The 23,879-nt window shown below is 66.8% G+C and overlaps 2 protein-coding genes across 11 annotated transcripts in view; one reads left to right on the top strand and one right to left on the bottom strand.

The window, feature by feature from the left end:
• Positions 1–1,918: 1,918 nt before the first annotated feature.
• On the top strand, positions 1,919–12,018 carry LOC309664233 (caspase recruitment domain-containing protein 9-like). Of its 8 annotated transcripts, XM_082469362.1 has the most exons (13): positions 2,888–3,213; positions 3,366–3,503; positions 4,158–4,462; positions 4,545–4,724; positions 4,814–4,957; positions 5,160–5,285; positions 6,813–7,004; positions 7,465–7,506; positions 7,777–7,825; positions 9,708–9,790; positions 9,882–10,580; positions 10,856–10,995; positions 11,763–12,018. In XM_082469362.1, exons 1-13 carry the CDS (start codon positions 3,030–3,032, stop codon positions 11,929–11,931), a joined length of 2,451 nt encoding a protein of 816 aa, XP_082325488.1. In that variant the 5' UTR covers positions 2,888–3,029; the 3' UTR covers positions 11,932–12,018. The 8 variants fall into 8 exon arrangements, 5 of the variants coding, with proteins under 5 accessions (XP_082325485.1, XP_082325486.1, XP_082325487.1 ...); XM_082469358.1 differs by lacking the exons at positions 10,856–10,995; positions 11,763–12,018 and adding an exon at positions 9,137–9,213 and having other exon boundaries at positions 2,823–3,213; positions 9,882–10,164; XR_014265688.1 differs by lacking the exons at positions 9,708–9,790; positions 9,882–10,580; positions 10,856–10,995; positions 11,763–12,018 and adding exons at positions 6,376–6,484; positions 9,137–9,195 and having other exon boundaries at positions 1,934–3,213.
• A 2,461-nt stretch (positions 12,019–14,479) lies between these two features.
• Positions 14,480–23,879, bottom strand: part of GPSM1 (G protein signaling modulator 1) — a 30,724-nt gene continuing 21,324 nt past the window's right edge. For all 3 annotated transcript variants that reach the window (XM_082469353.1, XM_082469354.1, XM_082469355.1), the window contains 3 exons: positions 17,813–17,969; positions 17,227–17,435; positions 14,480–16,125 (listed from right to left, as the gene is read on the bottom strand). In XM_082469353.1, the coding sequence (XP_082325479.1) occupies positions 15,922–16,125; positions 17,227–17,435; positions 17,813–17,969 (570 nt within the window). In that variant the 3' untranslated portion in view covers positions 14,480–15,921. The remainder of the gene's footprint in view (positions 16,126–17,226; positions 17,436–17,812; positions 17,970–23,879) is intronic.

Here is a 23,879-nt window from a genome sequence, read left to right on the forward strand (position 1 = left end):
GGGGTTTGGTTACACCCTCCGAGACACCGGCTTTTCCTGGAGCTTTGTTCTTGCACACTACTCCCCTTTGCTTTCACCTTATTAGGGAAATTTTCCAACACAGAGAAATGGGACAAGTGTGCCCAGCGCGTGTGTCCTGCCCCCCCCCCCCACCAGACAGCAGTCACTTGGGGTCACCTGTCTCCCCTTTGCCTGCACCCAGACACCACACGTCACGTCACACAGCCACAGGCTGACTCGCCACTCGGGGGTGTGTGTGTTTCACTTTGTGCCTGGTACTCGACTCAGCAATTCCCATTTTCCTTGTGATTTCCTCTGACCTGTGGGTTATTTAAGATGTTTGTTATTTAATTCTCACACACTTAGTGATTTTTCAGATGTCCTATTACCGCTTTCTAGTTTGATTATGACGTGGTCAGAGAACATGGCGTTGTTATTATTTAATTCATAAACACACCATGAGGAAGACTCCTTCCTTAGCCTCATGTCATGAAACAGGAAACACTGGGTCACGGAGGGCCTGGCACCGGCCCTCTGCCCGCCAGGTGCGCAGAGCTGCAGCTCCCGCCACTCCTGTACCAGGACTCCCCCCCCCCCCACCGCCGCCAGACCCTCCAGGCTGGGGCAGGATCCCCCAGAACACGGCTCCCCCAGGGGGCTGGGGGACTGCCCACGCCTGGAGGGTGACCTCGGGCCTCCTGGAGGCCTGCGGGGAGGCCTGGCCACTCGGCAGCACCTGATGGTGCCAGGATTCCCGGGGTTTAGCCTACTGACCACCATGAGCCCAGGAGGCAGAGGAAAACCCTGGGGCTGAGGGGCTCAGGACCCTTCGGGAAGGGAGCCAGCAGCGCTGGTCAGGCCCCTGCCCACCCAGCTGCAGCCCCTTCCCAGACCTGTTGCTCAGCCTGGCAGGTGGCAGCGCTCTCGGTTCAACCAGCGAGGCCACTCTGGTGGGGCGGTGGCCTGGGGATTCCCCTGGGGCCCTGCTGTCGCTGTCGCGTGGGTCCTGGTGGAGAGGGGCTGCTCCCAGGGAGGGACGGGCGGAGCCGGCTGCAGCGTGGGCTGGCAGCGAGTGGGGTTAGGCTTAGGGGCTGCAGCCCCCCCCCAGCCCCATGCCCTCTTTGGACACCACGCTGCAGTCCTTACGGGACCAAAGTGGACCGGACGGTGGCTTGGCCTCGTCCCACCCTGGGAGAGCCACGGTTCTAGCGCTCCCACTCCGCAGGTTCGGGGCTGGGCCTGCAGGGCGGGCCCCGGGGCGCCGGCGCTGGGCGGGCTGGCGGGGAGGCGGGGAGGGGGGGTGGGGGTCTCCGAGCGGGAGCAGCTTTCCCCGGGAGGAGGCGGCTTCCACTTCCCCGTCCCCGCCTCCCGGGGCCGCCCTGCTTGGGCGAATCAGAAGGCAGCGCGGGGATGGTCCCCTGTGGGAGGACGGCCGGGCCTCCGTGGGGTTAACCAGACCCGTCAGGAAGTGCACGGCTTTCCTCCGGCTCCACCCTCCCTCAGTCCCGGCAGCCGGCAGCTCCTACCGCGCATTGAATCGGGCGGCCCAGGCTGAGCCCCAGGAGGACCCCGAGGTAGGCGGGCCTGGTGCCCTTTCCTCAGGTGGTTGGGAAGCCGCTGTGGCCCAGCGCGGGCTTGGGGCAGGGAGCGGGGTCTGGAGCAGATACCCCAGGCGGGCGTCAGGTGGCCTCGCGCTGCTGCCCTGTCCCCTTCACAGCCGCCTGGTACCTGCTGGTCACTTCACTGGAATTAACAGCAGGGCACCGTCAGGTGTGGGACACGTGGACATCCGGCTAGGAAGGCGGGGACTGGGCCAAACGCTCCAGAGACCCCAAGTTGCTGGTGGTTTCATTCAATGCTTTGTTGCTGGGCGGGCGGGCTGGCTGAGGGCAGCGCGAACCTGCTGCCAGCCGCATCTCCAGGAGGGTGGCCCAGTCCCTTTGGGCTGGAAACTGGTGTTTCCCACACAGGTCAAAGGCTCAGCCTGCGGTGGCGGGGTCAGGGTCTCCGCCCCCACCGCGGGGAGGAGGCCACCGCATGGCCACTGCCGGCTCAGCCTGGCCCTGGAGAGAGTGGTTCCCCCACTGGTCGTGTAGAAGGGAAGAGCGGCGGGTGGTTCCAGCATAGATGGTCGCCTATCGGAGAGCTGGCCTGACAGTCCCCAAGAGTGCGGCCAAGAGCAGGCCTCGCCTGGGAGGCAGACAGGAGCCTGGACGGCTGGTGTCCCAGAGGCTGGAGGAGGCATGGAGCCGCATTCCAGGCCGGCCTCGGGCGACACAGCCACCCCTCCCAGTGCGCCCGGGCCCCGGCTCTCCCTCTACCGTGGGCCGTCCACAGTCACCCTTCCTGGAGGGCACCCTGTCGCTGAGCCTGACCCGGAGCAGGCCGGCCCGGCAGCTGCTAGGTGGCCGTTGCATCACCAGCTGCCGGAAGGAGAGGCGGGGACGGGAGTGGATGTGAGCAGGCACTGTCCTGCGGGGAAGGAGGAAGTCCCGCCAGCACAGCCTGGCGCCTCGGGGGCCGGGCACTGGCCAGCGGGGGCCTGGGGCTGGAATCCCTCCCCCATGTGCCAGGGGGATTGTGCTGGTAGGCGGCACAAACAGCTCCGTGGGTAGGGGGCAGCCTCCCGCCAGCCCCGCAGCACTTTGGGGTGCTCTGGGGGGACAGGGCCAAAGGAGGGCCGTGGTGCAGGGGGGCGTGTTCTCCTAGATGCCACCTGACCCTGGAGCATTTCCACGCCGTTCCCCACGCTTATTGGGGTGACCCGCTTATTGGGGTGACTCGGGGAGAGAAAAAGCCCAGGGTGGCCAGAGGGGCGGGAGCAGGGCCGTGAAGGGCGACACGGGCGAGCCGATGGGAGGGAGCGGGGGCTTCTCCCTCTCTTGGCGGCCCCTCTCCTGGACGCCCCTGGGCTGGGTTCCTGGTCTGGCTCTGCCCAGAGCGCTGGCGGGCGAGGCGCAGGCCTGGCTCCCGGCAACGCCTGCTGCTCAGCCACGGGCTCCCTCCCAGCTGCCTGCCCCGACTGCGCCATGTCCGACTACGAGAATGAGGACGAGTGCTGGAGCGCCCTGGAGGGCTTCCGGGTGAAGCTCATCTCCATCATCGACCCCGCCCGCATCACGCCCTACCTGCGCCAGTGCAAGGTCCTGAACCCCGACGACGAGGAGCAGGTGCTCAGTGACCCCAGCCTGGTCATCCGCAAGCGGAAAGTGGGTCAGTGCCCGTCCCCCACCCCGTCCCCCGGAGGCCCCCTGCCCTGTCTGCCCGCGGCTGTGGTGCTTCACGCACAGCTGAGGCCCCGGGAGAGCCGCCCAGACCCCCACCACTGCAGCCTTGCGTGCCCACGCGTGTCCTCTGGGTCGCAGGTGTGCTCCTGGACATCCTGCAGCGGACTGGCCACAAGGGCTACGTGGCGTTCCTAGAGAGCCTGGAGCTCTACTACCCGCAGCTGTACAGGAAGGTCACGGGCAAAGAGCCCACCCGCGTCTTCTCCATGATCATCGGTGAGGAACAGGACACGGGCCTGGAGGCACAGGGCCCGGATGGAGGGGCAGGGGGATGGTGTGGGTTGGAGCCGGCGGCCTCCTTCCCACCTGGTCCCCTCATGGATAAATCGCGTATGAAAGAAAGGGAGCGGAGCCGTGTGTGGGAAGGGTGCCAGCTTTGGGCCCGGTGTGGGTGTCGCTCCCATCCCGCTCTCCTCCCAACACTCGTGGAGCGAGCAGAGGCTAAAGGAAAGGGGGACCTGAACTCCGGAGGGGGGAGCAGGTGGGAGGCGGGGTGCACAGGCTGATTCTTGGCTCAGAGCCCCTCCTGCCCAGAAGACCATGTGAGCCCGCTAAAGCCATGCCCGAGAGGCCAGGCCTGCTCGCCCCAGCAGCCTGTGAGGCGGCCCCGAGTCGCGTCCCCTGCCTCTCAGTCAGGATGGTAACAAAATTTGACAAAGAGGGATGGACACCCAGGCCCTGGGCTGCCCTGCCTTGCCCTGGGAGGGGGTGGGGACAGGGCTGGGGGGTGAGTTCATCTCCGGGACGGGAAGCAGCCGCAACCGGGAACTGACCCCTTGGCCAGGCTCCCCTGGAGCCGCTGGTCCTCAAGCGGAGGCCCAGGCCGGGCCGGGTGTACCATGCACCATCTGACGCCCTCCCGGTCCGCAGACGCCTCCGGGGAGTCGGGCCTGATGCAGCTGCTGATGAGCGAGGTGATGAAGCTGCAGAAGAAGGTGCAGGACCTGACGGCACTGCTGGGCTCCAAGGACGACCTCATCAAGGAGCTGAGGGTGAAGGACAGCCTGCTGCGCAAGCACCAGGAGCGTGTGCAGAGGCTCAAGGAGGCCTGCGAGGTGGGCGGCCGCGAGCTCCAGCGCTGCAAGGACGAGAACTACGACCTGGCCCTGCGCCTGGCCCGCCAGAGCGAGGAGCGGGGCGCCGCGCTCATGCGCAACCGCGACCTGCAGCTGGAGGTGCCCCGCGCGGCGGGCGGGGCTGCTGGGGCGGGCGGCGGGCGCCGGGGTCCCGGGCGGATGCTGACGGCCGGTCCCACAGGTCGACCGGCTCAAGCACAGCCTCATGAAGGCAGAGGACGACTGCTCGGTGGAGCGCAAGCACACGCTGAAGCTCAGGCGCGCCATGGAGCAGCGCCCCAGCCAGGAGCTGCTGTGGGAGCTGCAGCAGGAGAAGGCGCTGCTGCAGGCGCGGGTGCGGGGGCTGGAGGCCTCCGTCCAGGTGGGGCCCTGGGGCACGGCGGGCGCGGGGGCCCTGGCCCGGGCCTCCCAGCCCCGCTGTCCTGCCGCCCTCTCCCTTCGCACCCACAGGAGGGGAAGCCGGACCAGAGCAGCCCCTACGTCCAGGTGCTGGAGGAGGACTGGCGACAAGCGCAGAGGGGCCTCCAGGAGCAGACCGCCGCCATCCTCTCCCTGCGCAAGGACCTGCGCCAGGCCGAGGCCCTGCGCGCCCGGGTACGCGGCGGGCGGGTGGGGGCGTGCGCCCTGGGCCGACTGAGCGGGGCTCCACGCCCCTCCTTCCCCCTGCCTGGAGGCGAGGGCCAGCCTTCCGCCCCACCTGGTGCCCGCGCTGCCCGGGCACGTCGGGGCCCAGCTTCGGTCTGGAGCTCCGGGCCGGCGGGGCCGCAGGCGGTTCGCTAACTGCCGTCTCCCGCAGTGCACGGAGGAGAAGGAGATGTTTGAGCTGCAGTGCCTGGCCCTGCGGAAGGACTCCAAGATGTACAAGGAGCGCATCGAGGCCATCCTGCAGCAGATGGGAGAGGTCGCCGTCGAGCGGGACCAGGTAGGGGCCGCACAGCCCTCCCGGCCGCGGTGGCCTCTCAGGGATGCCGCTGTCAAGGTGGTTCTTCAGGGAGCGCTGACAAAAGCAGTTCATGCTCGTTTAAAAACGTGAATGCTAATGAAGTTAATCCCCTTCCTCCACCCCTGCCCCACCTGCTGCCATCAAGTCCATGCTCCACCTTCTGCTGTACCTGCCAGACTTTTTTCAGCGTACGTGTAGTTTCATTTTTGTTTTACAAAAGTGGAAGCTTTCTGACTCGTTTTGCAAAGACTTCTTTCGCTTAAAAAGCCACGGGCGCCTTGGCCGGCTGCACTCTTCTGGGTGGGGGAGGCGGCGCCCCAGCGCAGGGCTGCGCCTGCTTCTTCGTTTCCCATCACTTTCCTGTCACGGCTCGGGGTCGTTTCTGATCAGCCACAGCTGTCGCTTCAGTCACTTTCTGGAGGGTGATTGGCAATCTGTATCAGGAGCCTGAAGAGGTAGATTCCTTTTCCCCGGCAAACCCACTTCTGAAAGCCGTCTCATGGAAATAACAGAAACGCAGAGAAAGCCCGGCAGATGCGTGCTTCCCTCAAGGCCATGGGCAGCAGTGCGGTCTGGGGCAGCAGGTGTGAAATGGGCGCAGCTCACCCGATGGGACAGCTCCTTCCCGGAGCTGCCCAAGCAGAGCCCCCTCTGCCTCGTGCATGGCCGGCAGGGGCGCGCAGGCTCCGATGGCACCCAGGGCAGGCTACCCCCCCAGGGACGCTGGGGCCTGGCCGCCGAGGTGAGTGGCAGGGTTTTCTCTGGTGGGTCCCGAGTTGGAAGCTGGCACAGAAATTCAGGATGTCCTGTTACTAGTCCAGCCCTGGCTGTCGGGGTCGATTGAGGCAGGGGTGTGGGTTAGCTTCTGGATCATTGCTGGACGCGGAGGCTGGCTTCCTACAAGCGTGCCTCGCAGCCACAGCCTCCTGGGCCGGTCACTGTAGGTCGTGGGCTGGCCTCCTGGGCTGACCTCAGTGTCCCTGCCGTGGGGGACCGGCTTGATAAAGCCTGGGGTGTTCGTCTTAAAGAATGTTACACGTCTGTCAACAATCATGTTCTTGATATCAAGCTGTACCCAGGAAGTACGAAACGTGCGTGTGGGCATGTGAACACGGCTGAATGTGCCCGGAGAGCAGGACTTGAAGACCCTGCAGGGTCAGCAGGGGTTATTCTCAGGGGTATATTATCTTCTTTATATTTTCTGAACTGTCCACACTTTCCATCCTGAGCCTGTATTGCATTTACAACCCCCAAAACACGAATGACATCCTCGGATGAGAAAGGGGAAGAGGCCAGCGCCGGCCCCGCCCGTCCCCGGCCATGTTGCTGGAAGTCCTCCCAGGAGCATTGCTGGAAATAAGGCGGGCTGTGCTGAGAAGTGAGAGAGCCGGGAGGGGAAACGAAAGACCGGGGGACTGGGGGGGTGCAGGGAGGCGGGCCGCGCTCTGCCGGGAGCCCCAGCCAGAGCCCCCTGCCGCGGCTGCCCTGCCCTGCGCTGCCCCACAGGCCATCGCGACGCGCGAGGAGCTGCACGCCCGGCACGCCCGCAGCCTGCAGGACAAGGACGCGCTGCGGAAACGGGTCCGCGAGCTGAGCGAGAAGGCGGACGAGCTGCAGCTGCAGCTGTTCCAGCGCGAGGGCCAGCTGCTGGCGGTGGAGGGCCGCCTCCGGTGGCAGCAGCTGGAGACGTCCGTCCTGGTGGGCCTCCCCCGGGGCCTTTACGGTGTCCCTCAGTCAGAGAGAGCCATGGCTCTGCCACGGTGGGGCTCTGGGGGTGCGGCCACATGGGGGCAGGTGTATCCCTAGAGACTGCAGACCCCGGAGGAGGAGCCGCCAAAGGGCCTGGGCCTGGCCTGGCTCGGCCACTGCTCTGCCGCTGGCTCAGCGGGTCCCCAGACGTTCCTGAGCCCCTCCCTCCTCTGTAAGGTTGCCTGCTCCCTGAGCCCTCGTGGAGGTGGGCTGCAGGGCTGGCATAGCTCAGGGCCCGGCAGGGTGTGTGTGCGGGGGGGGGGGGGGCGTTCTGGCCAGGGGCCAGGCCCAGCCATGGCCTGGAGAGGGGCCTCCCTGGAGGGCAGGCTGGCCTGGGACCCCACCCCATGCCCTCGAGTGGCTCGGTTCCCCCACAGCCTGCCGACCGACCCCTCTTCTGTGACCACAGAGCTCTGACCTAGAGGACGGCTCACCGAGGAACTCCCAGGAGGTGAGTGTGACTCTGGGGGCGGGCCCAGGGCCAGCCTCACCCTGGACTCCCGGCCCAGCCTCTGCCGGACCACAGTCCCATATGGGTCCCTCAGAAGCTCTGGGAGCTCAGCTCACCGCCGGCCATCCTCCCAACGCCCGGCTGGGCAGCGTAGGTCCCTCCCTGAGAAGCCGGCATGGGGGTGACGGTGGTTGGGCGGGCAGCGCTGAGGGTCAGGTCCAGTCCTGGCAGGCTGGTGGTCTGACCAGTTGCCCTGTCTCTCTTGGGAAGCTCTCGCTCCCCCAGGACCTAGAGGAGGATGCCCAGCTCTCAGACAAAGGTGAGGAGGCGAGCGGCCTGTCCCGGAGGAATCCGGCTAAGGCCTCCTTCTGGCCGCAAGTTGGCACCCGTCCTGACCTTCAGCACGCACACCGCATGACACCAGTGCCTGGGGACACATGCCCCAGCCCTGGCCCATAGACCTCCACAACCCCACTTCACAGATGGGCACACTGAGGCTCAGAGGGATAAGCAACCCCAGGGGTCCCCAGCCAGCAAACAAGAGCCCCATTGGAACCTGGGTCCCAGGCTTGCAGGTCCACATCCCAGCTCCCACCTTGAGAACACGCGTGGCCATTGGAGCCCACTCAGGCCCCGGGATTGCAGAGTGGAGGCACCCCGCCCTCCAGAGCAGGGAGCTGGGGAGGTAGCCACTGCCAGGAAGCGGAACAGAGCGGGGAAGGAGGGACAGCTGAGGGTGACTGGGGCCTTAAGGTGGCAGGGGCGGGATCCTTCTGCCTGCCTGGGCACAGGACAGGGAGTGGCAGGGAGATGACCCAGCGGGGATGACGAGGGGCTGGCTCTGAAGGTGGGTGTCAGACAGGAGTTTGGGAGGATGGGGTGGTGGCGGGGGCACCACTGCAGAGGTAGCGTGTGAAGCCAGACAGACTTCCTCAGCGTCAGGCCTGACCCCAGCTTCTTGAGGGGGGCTGAAAGAGGAAGAGGCAGCAAATGGAGAAGTAAGTGGTTGGTCCTTCTGCTGCTGCCCAAAGACATGAACTTGAGGCCAGTGAGCCCCGACGTGGGGACAGGCGGGCAGGACCCGCAGGCAGCGAACAGGAGGGGAAGGCTGTTGGCCCAGCCGTCCTGGGAGCCCCAGCCCAGGGCTGGTGTGGCCCCTTGCGGGAGGCGGGGCAGGCTTCAGGGTCAGAGGCCAAGGAGGAGGGAAAGACCTGGGCCTGGGCCTTTCCCACCACAATGTCCGCAAGACCTGGAAGCCACAGTCGCCCATCATGGACAGTTTAGGGGAGCCAGCCCATCAGAGCACTTTTTCTGCGGGTCCTGAGCCCTGGGCCCATCCAGGCCCCCGCAGATGTGGAGGGAGCCCAGCAGCCTGCAGTGTTCTGCTCCCAACGCTGCAGTGCCCCAGGCCCTGCCCAGGGACGGGGCGCAGCATGTGCTCCGGGAGCCAGGAGTGGGAAGTGAGGTCTCTGAGCCCCAGTCCCCATGTCTATACAATGGGAATGCTTGCGGGGTCCAAGTAAGGACCCAGAAGGTGGCACAGGACTGGTCTGGGCTGGGGGTGTAGAGGTACTGGCGAGCGCGATCCTGGCAGGTAGGCAGGACCAAAACGTACAACTCTGCCTTGCAGGCGGCCCGGCCATCGGGGAGAGCCCTGAGCAGCCCTCTGTGGCTCTGCAGAAGGAGCGGCTTTCACTGACCCCCGAGGTAAGGCTGCCTGGGGTCCCTGGAGCCCTGGGAGGCCCCTGGTGTGGGTCTCAGTGTGAATGATAACGGGGAGAGTGGTTCCTCTACCTCGACGCCTGGGGGGTGATCACAAGGCCTCTGCCCATGGGCTCCTGGGGTGTGGTGTTTTGGAACGTGAAGCTGAGCCCCCTCCTTGGACGAAGCAGCGGGAGAGGGGGCAGGGGGCGGGCCCATCTTCTGGGTGGGGCGCAGCGTTAACCTGGGTGGGAACTCGGCCTCACTGTCCACTGCACGGAGCCCGACGGCAAAGGGGCTGCACCGGACACTGCAGTAGAAGGAAAACTGGCCTGGAGCCCATCCCCGCTGGCTGTGCGTGCGTCCCAGGCCAGTCCTGTCATCTGAAAGGCGGGAGAGCGCACCCCGCCCGGCCGGCCGGCACCCAGTGTGCAGCCCCAGGGGCGGGGGTGGGGCCCACGCGGGCGCTGGCCGGAGCCTGAGCCTCGCCCCTCCTGCAGGACGCAGGCCTGAGCGGCGGGGAGCCCCCCGAGAAGGAGAAGGGGCGGCGGCGTCTCAAGGAGAGCTTCGAGAACTACCGCAGGTGGGCCCGCGCGGGCGGAGGGCGAGAGGGGCTGGGGGGCGGCGGCCCCGCGCACACCTGCGCCCACCTGCGCCGCCTGGGTCTCCCGCAGGAAGCGGGCCCTCAGGAAGATGCAGCACGGCGCGAGGCAGGGGGAGGTGGACTGGGAGAATACCACGGGCAGCGACAACACCGACACCGAGGGCTCCTAGCCGGCCCCTCCGTCCAGCCGCCCGTCGTGGGAGGAGGACACGGCGCCGCCCGGGACCTGGGCGCTGCCCCGCTGGGCCGCCTCTTCGTTGGCGAGCACGGGCTTGTTCTATCTCTGTGTGATGCACACGCGTGCTGCAGTGTTAAAAATGCAGCCCCGTCAATAAACGACTGCGGTCCGGACACCACCGCCTCCGATGGTCTTGCTGCCGCGCGCACCCTCCGACCCCGCGCCGGCCAGCGCGCAACGCCTGCCGCCAGGGGGCAGCAGAGTGCGGCCCGCCGCCGGGACGGAAGCCGAGCAGGGCCGCTTCCATCGCGTGCCCGCTTCCGAGACGGCGGCGGTGTGGCCTCCGCGGGGCGGGGCGGTCTCGGCTGCGCGGGGCGGCCGGCGGGCGGCATGGTGCGGGCGGCGCTGGGCCTCTTGCCGATACTGTTGAGCTGCGCGCGGCCCCGGGGGCCCGGCCTGAGGTGGCTGTGGGGGCGCGGGGCCCGCCTGGAGGCCGTGGGGAGAAGGCGGGCCTGGGGTTGTGGCTGGCGGCGCTTGAGCTCCGAGCCGGGACCCGGGCCGGCGCACTACCAGCTCGTCTACACCTGCAAGGTGCGCACGTGGTGGGGACGGGGCTGGGCCCGGGCCCACACCTGCACTTGGCGCTGGACGGCGCTGCGGGACGGCAAAGAAGGGTGGGGTTGTCCTTGGGAGGCGGGGTCTTCCAGGAGAGGGGTGGGGCTATCACTCGGGGGGCGTATCCTTCTGGAAGAGGGCGGGGCATGCGGAGGGTGTGGCTAATTCGGGGGCGGGGCCATCACGGGGGGGCGGGTCCTTCTGGGAAGGGCGGGGGCGGGAGCAGGGCTTCACCTCCTAGTCTCCACCAGGTCTGTGGGACCAGGTCCTCCAAGCGCATCTCCAAGCTCGCCTATCACCAGGGTGTGGTCATTGTGACTTGCCCTGGCTGCCAGAACCACCACATCATCGCCGACAACCTGGGCTGGTTCTCGGACCTGGATGGGAAGAGGTGAGGCTCCCTGGGAAGGGTTGGGGACAGAGGTCTATATTCCAGTGCTGGCCTGGTCCATCCTGAGTCTGGAGCCCCACCCAACCTCCCTGGGGCACCGTCCTTCTAATGAGGATTACAGAGCCCACATCTCCAGCCCAGCTTCCTTATCAACACAAGAGGTGTAGTTAAATTTGAAATTCAGATAAAACACAAGTAACTTTTTAGTAAAAGTATGCCCAAGATTGGAACATGTTTTTATTTGCTAAATCTTCCACCCTAGATCAGCTCCTTCCGGCCTGCTTCACTGCCTGACTTCTGCCCTCACTGACAGCCTCTGGGGGCAGGTAGGACCTGGTTACCTGTCAGGGCCACGGGCCTGCCCTGAAATGAGGGTGTCAGACTAGGTTGACTCTTAAAAGCAACAGCTTGCCTTTCACTCTGTGGTTCCTTCACCCTTGTAGGCACTCCTTCCTGAGTGCCTGCTGTGGGGCAGGGGTCCTAGCATGCAGCTTTCTTGTCCTGTGCTGACACTGGCTGGTTGACTGCACCAGACTTGGGGGTGTGTGTGAGGTGGAGTGCTCAGGGCCCTGGGGCTGCAGGGTCAACCTCACCACCTTGTGGAGAGCAGCGGGGGGCAGTGGTCAGGAGCCTCCTGGCTGCATGGCCCTGATGCCACACCAGCACAGGGTCTCATGTGCTCGAGACTGGCCTGGGGTGCCCTCGAGGGACCAAGATGCAGGACAGCTTCGGGGCCTGGAGTGTCATGGCACTTCCCTCTTTCTCAGGAATATTGAAGAAATCCTGGCGGCCAGAGGGGAGAAGGTACACCGAGTGGCTGGCGAGGGGGCCCTGGAACTCGTTTTAGAGGCTGCGGGGACCCCCAAATCCACCACTGCTATGGAAGGGGCTGAGGACCAGGATCCCACCCACTCTGGCAAGACAGAGGCCAGCTGACCGCCTTCTGCCTTCAAGAAGAGTGCTCCGGCCCTGAGCCACTCTGGACTTGCCTGTTTCTATCAATAAACAGACATCACTTGCAGATGCTGGGACCTGGGGCTCTCTTGTCATCCCTGCTTCTGGAGTCAGAGTGACTCACAAGAACCGCCCCCTCCGGGCTGCAGGCCAGGGCCTTCTGTGGCTGCTGGCCGTGTCTGAGTGGGAAGGGGCTGGACGTGGAGTCTGAGCCCCTCCTGGCTGTGGCTGTGTGGCCTCGGGCAGGTCACTTTGCCCCTCTGAGCCTTTGTCTTCCTGTCTGCAGATGAAGATGCTCACGGTGCCACCTTGTCAGGAGTATAAGTGGAAAGATGGGACTCAGGACGGGCACGGGGTGGCTCAGCACCACCCCAACCCCAAGTGTCAGGGCCCCGATCTTTTTTTTTTTTTTGCCATGCCACACGGCATGTGGGATCTTAGTTCCCCAGCCAGGGATCAAACCCGTGACCCCTGCACTGGAGGCGGGGAGTCTTAACCACTGACGGTCAGGGAAGTCCCAGGGCCCCAATCTTGATGGCCAGTTAGCCGCTGTTCTTCCTGGGAGTGGGATCAGCACACCCAAGCCCCGCCGTGGGTCCCGCCCCTCTGGCCAGACACAATCAGGCCCCGCAGATCCCTCTGTGCCACCTGCCGTCCCCTCGATGCCCCCTGGATGGCACTGGTGAGTCGGTGCCAACCTCAGCCCTGACCCTTGGCCACTGGCCAAGCCAAGTCAGCAGGCTGGGCTGCTCCCCGTGGCTGCAGGCGGGCCAGGCGGCCGTGGTGGCCAGCGGAGTGGGGGCTGGGCTGCTGTGTGCCTGGTGGTGGGCCGCCTGCCCCGTGCAGTGTCCCCCTCCCCGGGGCTGTGCAGTTTGTCTCCCAACCTCGTTTGACCGCCTTCTCAGGATGTTCCTGTGTTTATGAAAGCATGTTTATTTCCAGAAGTGTTCTGGGCTGTGTGACCTTCAACATGAATCACCAGCCACAACCTCGCAGGGTCCCCGCAGGATCCGAGCTCCTGACGGCCGCCCCCGTCAGCCAGCACGGGCCTCGGCATCGTTCTCCAGGCGCTGGCAGCTCGTGCTCCGACTCGAATACCCCGTTCTGCCCGTGGTGAACAACCCCCTATTATCCTGCCCAGAGCCTCCTGTGACATTTGCGGAGTCAGTCACGGAGGACGAGCCCGCCCCGGGCCTGCTCCTCCGCGGAGGCCCCGAGGGACCCGCTGGCCTTGAAACGCCAGAGCAGCGGGGCCTCGCTGCCGCCACAGGGTTGGAACCAGGTGTGGGGAGGCCCAGGGAGCTGGCCGGACTCTGAGAATGCAGAGCGGACCCAGGAGGGCCACCCAGGCCAAGCCCTCCTCCCGTGGGCGGTTTGGACACGGGTACTCGCCGCATCTTTTTATTGTCCGCTTTCTGACGTTTTGACGTCTGGGCCCTCTGACCCTGGAGAGTTGGTCAGTTCCTGGACATGGTAGGGCGAGCGCACCCAGGGCAGGTTCCGGACAACTCGGGCAGCCCCTCCACCCAGAGCCACTGAAGACCTCACCAGCCGAGCAGGCCTGCTGGCCCTGCCTCACTGTTGCTTCCCACAGAAACCACAGGAAAGGCTCCTGCCCACTTTTCCTCCCCTGCCTCCTGACCGACCCTGGTGCCTCCCCGCGTGGCCCCCGCCCAGCCGCCGTCCATCTCCAGTCCCTTCTCAAGGTGCCCCTGGCTCTTTCCACCACCCCCCAACTATCTTCCCTCCCTCACCCCCGGCCAGGACTCTCTCCAAACGGTCAAATTAGGGTATCTGGGCCAACCTCCTGTGATCCTGTGACAGCACGTCCCCAAGTGTAGTCTTCTGAGGACAGCTTGCTAGGCAACGCTGGGTTCGAGGACATCAAACAAACTTCTTCCTGCAGGACTTCTCAGAGCCTTTAGCCTCCTGGCCTGGCTGTGAGCCGCTGAGAGGCACGGCGCCCCGCCGACATTTGCTTCCCGGAGCACTGAGAACTCTCTGGGGTGGGGGGTTGGGGGCTCTACCCTTCCCCGTATAGGCCTTGTTCTCACCCACCCTCCCTTTTCTTCACCTCACCCAAGAGAGGCTGCAGGATGGCAGGCTCGGTAGGGAGGCCTGGGGTTCCCTGTGCCCCGCTCGGAGGCTGCCCCACACTGCACTCCACGCCTTCCAGCAGCCTCGTCACGGCACCACAGCTCCTCTGGGAGGGGAGCGTGGGGCTCAGGGCTGAGGCGTGGGCTTTGGAGGACACTTGGGCTCCTACGCCAGCACCCTCACTGGCTGTGTGTCCCTGGGACTGCCGCCTCACCCCTCTGAGCCCTAGCCCCGCCCCCACCCATAAACGCAGCAGGGACCGAGCCCATGTGCTGGGGTGGGCGGGAGCAGGGGCAGCCTGGCGGGGCAGGAGGGCGCTGCTCCCCGGCCCCAGGCCCTTGGCACGGTGTAGGCTTGCTCACGCAGGTGAGGGAGTCACTGGGCCTCTGAAAGCACCAGCACCTCTGCCAGCTCTCATCCTGACACGACAGCATTCGCTTGGCAGACTTTATTTTTTTTCGGGAAAAACAGAAGAACAAATGTACCTCTTGGGTTGGAAAGGACCCCTTGACAACATGGCAAACACACGTGTGAGCAATAAATACGCATGTACATTCGGGTGTGTGGGGCGGCCAAGCAGGAGCCTGTGCTCTGGCCTCTGACCCCACACCTGCCGCCCTACCCTCGCCCTCGGGGGCTCCCCCGCCCAGAGCGCCCCGGGCTGTACCGAGGGGCGGGGGCCCGGCGGCCTCCCCACGCTCAGAGAGCGGGACCGTGGGGCTGGGTGAGGCGCCACGCAAGAGAAGGGCCGCCTGGGGGCCGTGGGGCTGCGGCTCGACCCAGGGACGCTCCAGGAGAGCTGGAGGTGGGCCCTGCAGTAGGCGGGCTGACACTGGGGGTCTGGGCGAGGGCGCCGGCCACGGTCTCCCCAGGCGCCTGTCTCCTGCCCAGTCCCGAGGGCCGACTCACCCCACGGGAGAAGGCGTGATGTCATCTCACCCCACGGTGGGGTTGAGGGCTGGGTGCTCGCCACAGCCACAGAGCTGGAGCCCTCGCACCTGCCGCCCACCCTGGCATGGTCAGGGTGCAGACCCCTAGCGGCTGGTATTCCCAGAACCGGGCCGGCTCAGTTCCTGGGCTCCTGGGCTTGGAGTTGAGGAATGTGGAGCTCACCCCCTTCCCTCCCCGCCCTGCCGGCTCAGGACCACGTGCCTGGTGGGGCTGGGGACTAAAGTGCCAGGGCCCGGGGACCCCACGTAGGGGGCACTGCCTCCACTGCCTGGCCAGGCTCCAGGCTTCCTGGGACTGGCCTCCTCCTCCTCCTCCTCCTCCAGGCCGGGTAGGAGGGAGGGGAGAGGGGCTGGGAGGGGCTGGGAGGGGCTGGGAGGGGGCCCTCCCCAGGGGTGAGGCCGGACTGGGGCGAGCACAGCTGGGCCAGCTTCAGGAGGACAGAAACGCCCGTGCCGCTGGTGGCCCCAGAGAAGAGGCTTCAGAGACACCTTTGGGGGTTGGGGGTCAGCGAGGTTTTCACATTTGGCCGGGCGGGGGGCAGGGAGAGAGCGTGGAGGTGTGGACAGCACTGGGCTTCGGGGCCGACATGCTGGAGGCCCGGCCTGGGGCAGGGGCGGGGCGACGGCAGGGCTGGGCGGGGCAGGCCTGCAGGAAGCTGCGTACCGCGAGGGGCCGGGGCAGGACCGGAGTGGGCCCTGGCCCGAGCCTGCTGCCCTGGGGAGGGGACGCCACGGGGGCCGCGTGCCCAGCGTCCGGCTCAGTGAGAAGGGCTGGATGGCTCAGAGCCTGCCCTCAGCTGTGGCCTCGGGAGGATTTGGCTTCTGAGGGGGGACTGTGGACATCCTGGACATTTGGGAGCTCCCCCCGGCCGCCGCCCCGGTCCAGGAGCGGGGGTGGGGCGGGCCCGGCTGTGGGTGCGAGGCCTTAGCTGGCGCCGGGCTGGCACTGCTGCCGGGGCTCGGGGGGTCCGCCCACCTCCTCCGGGCTCCCGGCGAGGTCCACCCGCTGCTCATCCATCCGCTTGGCCTGGACCCTCTGGATGAGGCTGAAGAAGTCCTCGTCGGGCATGGTGGGGCCGCGGGGCAGCACGTCCGGCGGCGGGCAGCGCTGGTCGTCGATCCTGGAGGACTGTGCAGACATGGACACGCGGGTCGGCGGCCTCGCCTCCCCAGGCCTTGGAGGGCCCAGCCCAGCGCCTGGGCCCGGCGCTCAGAGGCCCCGGGGACACCTCGGCGGCAGTGCCAGCTCAGGAGGGCCTCCCTGGGAATCAGCTCCAGGGCACAGCTGGGAGCCCTGACCCCGCGAACGGCCTACTCGGCGGGCGAGCTGCTGGGGTGGCCTCCCAGGCCTGCTCCTAAGGCCACCAGACCGTGGTGTGTTCACGAGCCCCAGGGACAGGGCGGGGCCGCAGCTCCCGGAGCTGGTGGTGCCGAGCGCCCCAGGGCCCCAGCGGGTCAGGGGGCCGAGCGGGCGCTGGGCCTCTCTGGAAGGTCTGGAGCGGAAGGGCCGGGAGCCGGCGGAGCCTGTGGAGCGTGCGTGCGTGTGGGCGGAGCCAGTGGAGCGTGCGTGTGGGCGGGGCCTGTGGAGCGTGCGTGCGTGTGGGCGGGGCTCTCGGTAGGGGCTGGTTTTGAGGCTTCTCGGACTCGCCCGGAGCTGCACTTTCCTCTCCTCTGTGGGAAGCAATGTCACAGCTGGAAAGTTTCCAGCTTCCTGCACGGGGGCTGTGAGGCTGCCCCCTCCCCAGCCATTTCACTGAGGGTTTCCTGACCCTGAAACCCCACCTGCAGTTCTGCCCCGCCCAGACTGGTGGGCGGCTGCACCCCATGGCGTCGGCCAGACCCCTCCCGCCCTCTGCGCTCTGGGGGTGCTGCCTGGCCCTCGGTTTTCTCCATCCGGATGGGGAAGGCTGGAGGAATACCTGGTGACGCGCCCGGCTCCAGGCTCCTGCACCGTAGGGAGGGGCCCGCCTGAGGATGTCCTGGGGTGACCTACTCAGGGGGCCCAGGAGGCGGCCCATGGGTCTGAGCACCCACGGGCACTCAGAGACACCGGCCGAGCCAGCCTGGGGTCCAGTCCCCCATGACGCACCCTGAGACGGAGGACCCAGGGCCCAGGCCGGCCTGCGTGGAGCCTCCCGGGGAGGGGCCCTGAGCTAACCGGGGCCGAGGGGCTGGGGGCAGGCGGGACGAGGGTGGCGGAGCCCCCGGCCGCCCCGGGCTGCAGGCCCACCTGGCACTTGATGAGCATGTTGAAGAACTCGTCCCCCGGTTCCTGGGGGTCCCCGTCACCGCGCAGGTGGCCCAGATTGTTATGGGTGATGCGCAGCCCGGGCAGGCTGCCCACGCTGGCCCGCTGGTCGTCCAGGCGGCGGCTCTGGGAGCTGGCGATGAGGTCGAAGAACTCCTCGGTCTGGGGGGAGGCCGTCAGCGAGGGCTGGGCTGCGGGGCACAGGGGGTCAGGCCCGGGGAGGCAGGGACCTAGCCCACTGTGCCCCCGGAGCCCCCAGCAGCCTCTCTGCCGACCCCAGACCCCAGCTGCTCTCAGCCGCTCCTGCCGTGGGCCCGACGCCCGCCTTGAGGGCCTTCAGGGGGTGACGGAGGAGAGAGCCTGGCTTCCCACACCCGCTCCGGGACCGCTGCGCCCTGACACGGTGTGTTCCGGAGGGTGGGATGATTACACGTTTCCCGGGATGCAGCTTTGGGCAAGGCGGGGACATGGGGCTCACGGTGACAGGGGGCACTTCGCAGCTGGTCCGCCCCGCCCTCGGAACACTGCAGCGGAGGGAGGGGACCGGCCCCGGCCCCCGCAGGCTCACCAATCCTCTCCTCCAGGGTGGGGGCGGCCGTGGCTTCAGCAGCCGCGGGCTGACCCTCCTCCAGGGGACAGCGCTGGTCATCCATGCGGCTGCTCTGGAACTTGCTCAGCAGGTCAAAGAAGCACTCCTCGTCGGAGGATGGGGCCCGGGGGATGCTCTGGGGGGCGGGACGGGCAGTCAGTGCTGGCTCTGGGCCAGCCACAGGTGGCCCTGCTGTGGTCACCAGCCCCTCACAGACCCCCCGGACACAGCTGAGTGGCTGCTCGGCCTGGGCCGAGGTCAGGACCCTCCTCCCCCACCCGCCCCTCCGGCTCCCAGCACCACCACCGCCCTCCCTTCTCTCCTCCCTGGTGTCCCCCGGGGGCCCCTACTGGGCACTTGTGTCAGCCCCCTGCAGCGAGTGCCACCCGTGCCTGTGCAGCTCTGGAGCCCCAGCACCCAGCACAGCGCTCACCAGTGTCTGCTCAACAAATAAAGGAGTGAGTGACTGACTAGGCCCTTGGCAGCTCGTTATGCACACTGGAAGTGGCCGGTGCCAGGGCCCTGGCAGCGGTGATGGTGGACCCAGAGGTGCCAGCAATGTCAGGTCATACCACCCAAGGCAAGGAGCCCGAACTGGGGAGGTGAGGGCTTCTGTGTTCCCAGTCCCACCCCTTGTGGGGTTTGGACAGTTTTATAAGGTCCCCGGAGGAAAGCAGATGTGTGGGGGCCAGGCTACAGAGACAGTGCTCTCATCCCCCAGCCCCTCCCTCCGCGTACTGGCCGAGGTGGGAGTGTGGTGGGCCAGGGTCTGCTCTGGGTGGCTGGGGAGAGCCAGGACGCCAGGCTGGGCGCCCTGGGTTGGTGGTTGGACCAGAGGGGCTCTGGAAGCTGCCCTCAGTGAGCATAAGTGTGCAGCCTGGGGGCTTCCCTGGTGGCACAGTGGTTGAGAATCCGCCTGCCAGTGCAGGGGACACGGGTTCAAGCCCTGGTCCGGGAAGAACCCACATGCCACGGAGCGACTAAGCCCGTGCACCACAACTACTGAGCCTGCACTCTAGAGCCCGCGAGCCACAGCTGCTGAGCCCGCGTGCCACAACTACTGAAGCCCACGTGCCTAGAGCCCGTGCTCCACAACAAGAGAAGCCACCGCAATGAGAAGCCCGCTTGCCGCAACTAGAGAGAAGCCCACGTGCAGCAACGAAGACCCAATGCAGCCAAAAAAATAAAATTAAATTTTTTTTAAAAAGTTACATTAAGTGTGCAGCCTGGGCAACGGGGAGGGCTGACCTTGGGGTAAGCCAGCTGACCCGGGCAAGTCCCACGGCTGGGCCAGGATGGGGGGAGGGGCCGCAGTTCTGAGGCAGTGGGTGGGATAGGGTGAGACCAGGTCACTGGGTCAGGCTGAGTCCCAACTGGCAGGGTGGCCTTGGGCAAGCCCACTGCCACCGGCCTCAGTTCACACCTCCATGGAGGGCATGGTCTCTCAGGGGCTGCCCAAAGGGCAGGACCAGAGCAGGACCACCCCCAGCGCCAGCCTCAGCAAGCCTGGTCCAGGGCCCTGCGGGCTGACGGCTGGATGGAGTGGCTTCCAGAGGACACTTTGGGTGCTAATTGGCACCCCACCCCCTTCCCCCTCGGAAGCTGGTGCCCCCTGCCCAGCCCTGGCCTGTCCATCTCTTGGCTGGCTGGCTGGCGGCCGCCTTGTTGCTCAGAGCCCTGCCTGAAATGCGTGACCCCCAGAGCTCCCGACAACCGATCACCAACCCGTTCCACAGAGGAGACTGGGGCGCAGGAAGCTGGCCCAGCCTGGGCTCCCAGGGCACAGTGAGGGCTTAGAGCTGGGCTCAGGCCGTGGGGCAGCGAGGCGTCCGAAGGCCGGGAGGACCCGCTGGCCGACGTGGGCAGGGAGGGGCAGCCGAGCGGGTGGTCCCACCGACCTGTGCTGGCAGGTGGCAGCTCGGAGGAGACCCCACCGGGCTCAGGCTCTTGGGTCGCACCTCCCCACCCCCTGCCTGTCCAGGGCAGGCCCAGAGCCAAGGCCGGAGCCGGGGGTTCAAAATCCACCCCTGAGGGCTCTGCTCTCCTGTGGTGCCCAGGAAACCTGCAGGGAAGGCAGAGCCGGTGCTGAGGGGCCCACAGGGGCCTTGGCCAGGGGGCTGCACCTAGTCGGGGCCTCCTGGGGACCTGCAAGCCCGGCAGAGAGTGGCTGGGGACCAGCGTCAACCCATGAACCGGCGGGGTCTACGTACAGGTGCCTCCCCCAGGCGCTCGTGGGCTCTGCTCGCAGGCTGGGGGGCCCCCGGCTCCGCCCGGTGTGGGGTGAGCGCAGCACCGTCCCCACTGCAGGGGCAGCCGTTGCTCCCGCCCCCAGCCCAGCATCTGGCCCCAGCTGGGCTCTCCCAGGTGAACCATGGGCCAGGTGAATGGAGCCAGGCCCCTCCCAGGAAAGGTGTGACCCGGGGGTCCCACTCCACTGGACACATGTGTCCCCAACACCCCTCCAGCCTCCCCTGGGCTGCAACTCGGGCTCAAGAGAGGCACCTGAGGGAGAAGGGGATTTGCTGTAGGCCTCTCATGGCGCCATCACCACTGCGGCCAGGGCTGGGCTGAGGGCCCTGCCACGGTCGTCCAGACAGGCTCCCGAGGCGCTGCGCCAGAGCCATCCCAGCCTGAGACCTGGGACTGGCCCGGGGCCTGGCAGCTCTCACCCTCCCCGAGCCCAGGGCCACCTGTGAAGGGCGGGCGCCCCCTCATGCAGGGCACTGCTGGCCTGGGACCACAGGCACAGGGGGAGGCCCACGCCCCTCGCTCAGGACAGCGGCCCGCATCCCAGTAGGACACGTTCAGGGGACCTGGAGGCCACCCCATGTTCCCTCCCCTCTCCTCTGCCTGACTCGGGCTCCCTCCGCCCGGAGGTCAGAACTCCTTGAGGCTCACTCCAGCCCCACCGCAGGGGTTTCAGCCCATCTTCTCCCCGGGAAGAAGGAGCCAGCCCTGGTTGTGCAAACTCTCCATCCGCCAGGCCCGGCTGTCCCCTCCAGCCGGCCTGGCCAGCTCCTCGGGGCTGCGGCTGCCCTGGCTCCCGAGCCGCCCAGGATGGGGACGTGCGAAGGCAGGTGAGTACGGATCAGCACACGGGACTCACCCCCACTGAACTGGCCCGGGCAAGGCTGCCGGGGAGCTGACTGCTTGCCCGCCGGCTGACCGTCCACCCGCCCCGGCCCCCCAGGAGGAGCGCCCTGCCGCCCGAGTCCAGCTCCGACAGGCCGTGAGCCTCTGGCCGTGTTAGGGACCCCCACTCACGCGGATCCGCAGCCCTGCCCGCCGGCAGCCAGGTGGATTTGGGTGCTGGGCCACGTGGAGCCCAGGCAGGACGCCAAGGCCCCTGTGCCACTGCCCTGCCTGCAGTGCCCGGTGCTGCCTCACCGCAGAGACCCACAGGCCCTGTTAGCTTGATGCTTAAATAGGACCCAGGGCGAGCGCCACTCCCCGTCCCCGCCCACCCGCACTGCACACTCACACACACACACACACACACACACACACACACACACTCTCCGTAAACACTCGGAGATGGATTTCCCTGAGCACAGGAGCCTGCGGGCAGTCCCAGCAGCAAGGCGAGGGGATGAAACCTGTCTGGGGAGCACTTTCTCTCTGACAGCAGCCCCGGCCTCCTGCCCAGCCCGGAGAGGAGCCAGACGGATAGGTGTCCTTTCCCATTCTGGGCCTCGATGGCCGCGTGGCCTGACACCCTTACCCCCTGCAGAGCCACATCACCACACAGTGGCCCCCTTGGCTTCTGCCTGGCCCCAGACCAAAGCCCCTTGGCCGCAGTGCCTCCCTGGCCTCCTGCTGCCGCCTGGGTGTCCCTTTCCTGCTCTGGCAGGTCGCGGAGTCAGTGTCAGCCCGGCCCTGGAGCCAGCAGGAGCCGACCACCCGAGGCATCTGAGTAGTCCCGGCAAGAGAGGTGAGGACAGGACAAGGACACCAGAGGCCCCTCTTAGGGCCCCCTCTGTCCTGCTCCTTCTACAGTGGGTTCAGAGCTGCCGGCCCCTTCCATTACAGCCCTGGGGACAGAGGGCCACCACCAGCAACCTGCGACTGGCCCTCTGAGGCCGCCTCCTGTCAGGTGCCCGGGTGGGCACGTGGGCTCAGCCCACCATCGGGGTCCAGGCCTCCAGCTGGGGCCAGGCTCAGAACCCTATCGCAGGAACTTTCTCCAAAGACACCAAGACACCACCATGGCCGGAAACCTTGACGTGCTCTCTACGGGGGCCAACCTGTGGGTGCCAGGAGCTGACCCTGGCCTAGGAACCCCAGCCCTACCATTCCTAGCTGGACGCCCTCGAGCCATTTCTTTCATACCCTGAGCCTCGGTTTCCCCCTTAGGGCTGCTATAAACAAGGCACACGTGACAAGCCTGAGCCTTGACTGCCATCTATTTGGTAGAAGAGGTCCTGGAACTGCAGTTACAGGGACACGGCTGGGCCAGAATTAACAGATGGGACAGGCAAGCGATCTCGCAGTGCTGGTCTCTGCCCGTGGCAGCCGCAGTGCGTCTGGGGGGCCTGGCTCACCTCCCCGGGCCCTGCCTCTGGGGCCCAAGGCTCTGAGGCCCCCAGATGGGAGGGGGGGATGTACGGCTTTGCCTCGGTTGCCTCTTTGGGAAGGCTTCCAAAACAGCCCTCGTGCGGGGAGGCTGGTGTGGCTTGGGGATGCGAGAGAATCAGAGAGACAAGTCTCTCTTTGCGCGCTCCCTGCTGCGGGGCAGGGTGGGGTGGGGGGCCTAGGCAGCTGGGGTGCAGGCGCTGCCCCCCTCGCTCAGTCCCCATTTCACAGCATAAACAACGGGGTGTGGGTACGGACACCGCCGTCACCTGGTAAGTATGGTCCTGGGTGAAGCTGGGCGGTGGGGGCCATGAGCACAGGCCAGGCCTCTGCTCGGCCCTGGGCAGGCCCTTCCTACTCCAGAGCCCGCTGTGGCTCCCCAGTGCCCTGGCAGGGGTCCTTCCCTGCCCAGGCCCTCTCTGGCTGGGCCGACTCCAAGACTCCCCCTGACCTTTGGGGCCGGCCCAGCCCTGCTCCCCATGCCCGGCCCCAGGACAAGTTATCGGACCCTCAGACCACACCCAGCCACCCTCCTCAGATCCCGCAGCCCCCGCTGTGCTGGTGGCAACACCCTTGCACTGCCTGGGCCCTTGCACTGCCTGGGCTCGGGGTCGGGGAGGGGCCTGATGGGGCCTCCTGCCCCAAGCAGGGACCCCGTCCCCTTCCCCAGGCCCCTGTGCCCTCCCCCGCTCACCCCACTCCCCAGACACAGACTCTGGCCATCCTCTGGCCCATCCAGTGGGGCTGGGGTCAAATGGGGTCAGCGGAGGCTGCCCCAGGCTCACAGGAAGACGGGTGCAAAGCAGCCATCTGGGGCTAAGAATACCCAGCACGGCACCCACGCCCCTCAGAGGTGGGGAAGGTGCTGATTAAACCCTTGGAGGGAACTATTTTTAGACGAACTCTAGGAGGTTTGGACGCAGGTGTTCTGTGCATGGGGGGCTCCAGGCTGACCTCTGAACCTGGGCGTGGCCGGGCATGTGCCCCTCTGTGCCCCCCGTACCTGACCCGCTCCTGAGAGCCTGGAGAAGCCAGCCAGGCTCCTGGGCACAGTGGGACACCTGCCAGGCAGCAAGAGACCAGGTCCGTCCCTCCAGCACCCCCGTCCGTCTACTCGATCACTGGTCCACCCACCCCTCAGCCGTCCATCCCCACCCATCTGTCCACCAGACCCTGTCTGTCTGTCTACCTCTGTACACTGTGTCCCCAGGACGAGGCTGCTGGCTGGGCCCGAGGACCTGAGCCGCACCCCCCAAGCTGTCCTGCAGACCCTTCCTGGGCTGCCTGTTGCCCCACCACCATCAGCACGAGGCCTCCCGTCCGGCTGATGAGTAAACCCTGTCCCTGCCCGGGGTGCCCCGGGCTTTCAGCAGGCCCTGTGCCCACCAGGTCCCAGGGGACAGCACAGGGCCATGACCTCAGCTCCCTAGAGAGGCCCGGCCCGGCCTCCAGGTGGGCTGTGCAGGATGGGCAG

The sequence above is a fragment of the Balaenoptera physalus genome, assembly GCF_965194825.1.
Source record: "Balaenoptera physalus genome assembly, chromosome: 7".
In the NCBI taxonomy this organism is placed as follows: Eukaryota; Metazoa; Chordata; class Mammalia; order Artiodactyla; family Balaenopteridae; genus Balaenoptera; species Balaenoptera physalus.

Coding starts and splice junctions, on each gene's coding strand:
- LOC309664233 (XM_082469362.1), top strand. CDS start 3,030: ATGTCCGACTACGAGAATGAGGACGAGTGCTGGAGCGCCCTGGAGGGC. Junction 7,507..7,776: donor CACCGAGGAACTCCCAGGAG/GTGAGTGTGACT, acceptor TCTCTTGGGAAG/CTCTCGCTCCCCCAGGACCT. Junction 9,791..9,881: donor AGCTTCGAGAACTACCGCAG/GTGGGCCCGCGC, acceptor GGTCTCCCGCAG/GAAGCGGGCCCTCAGGAAGA.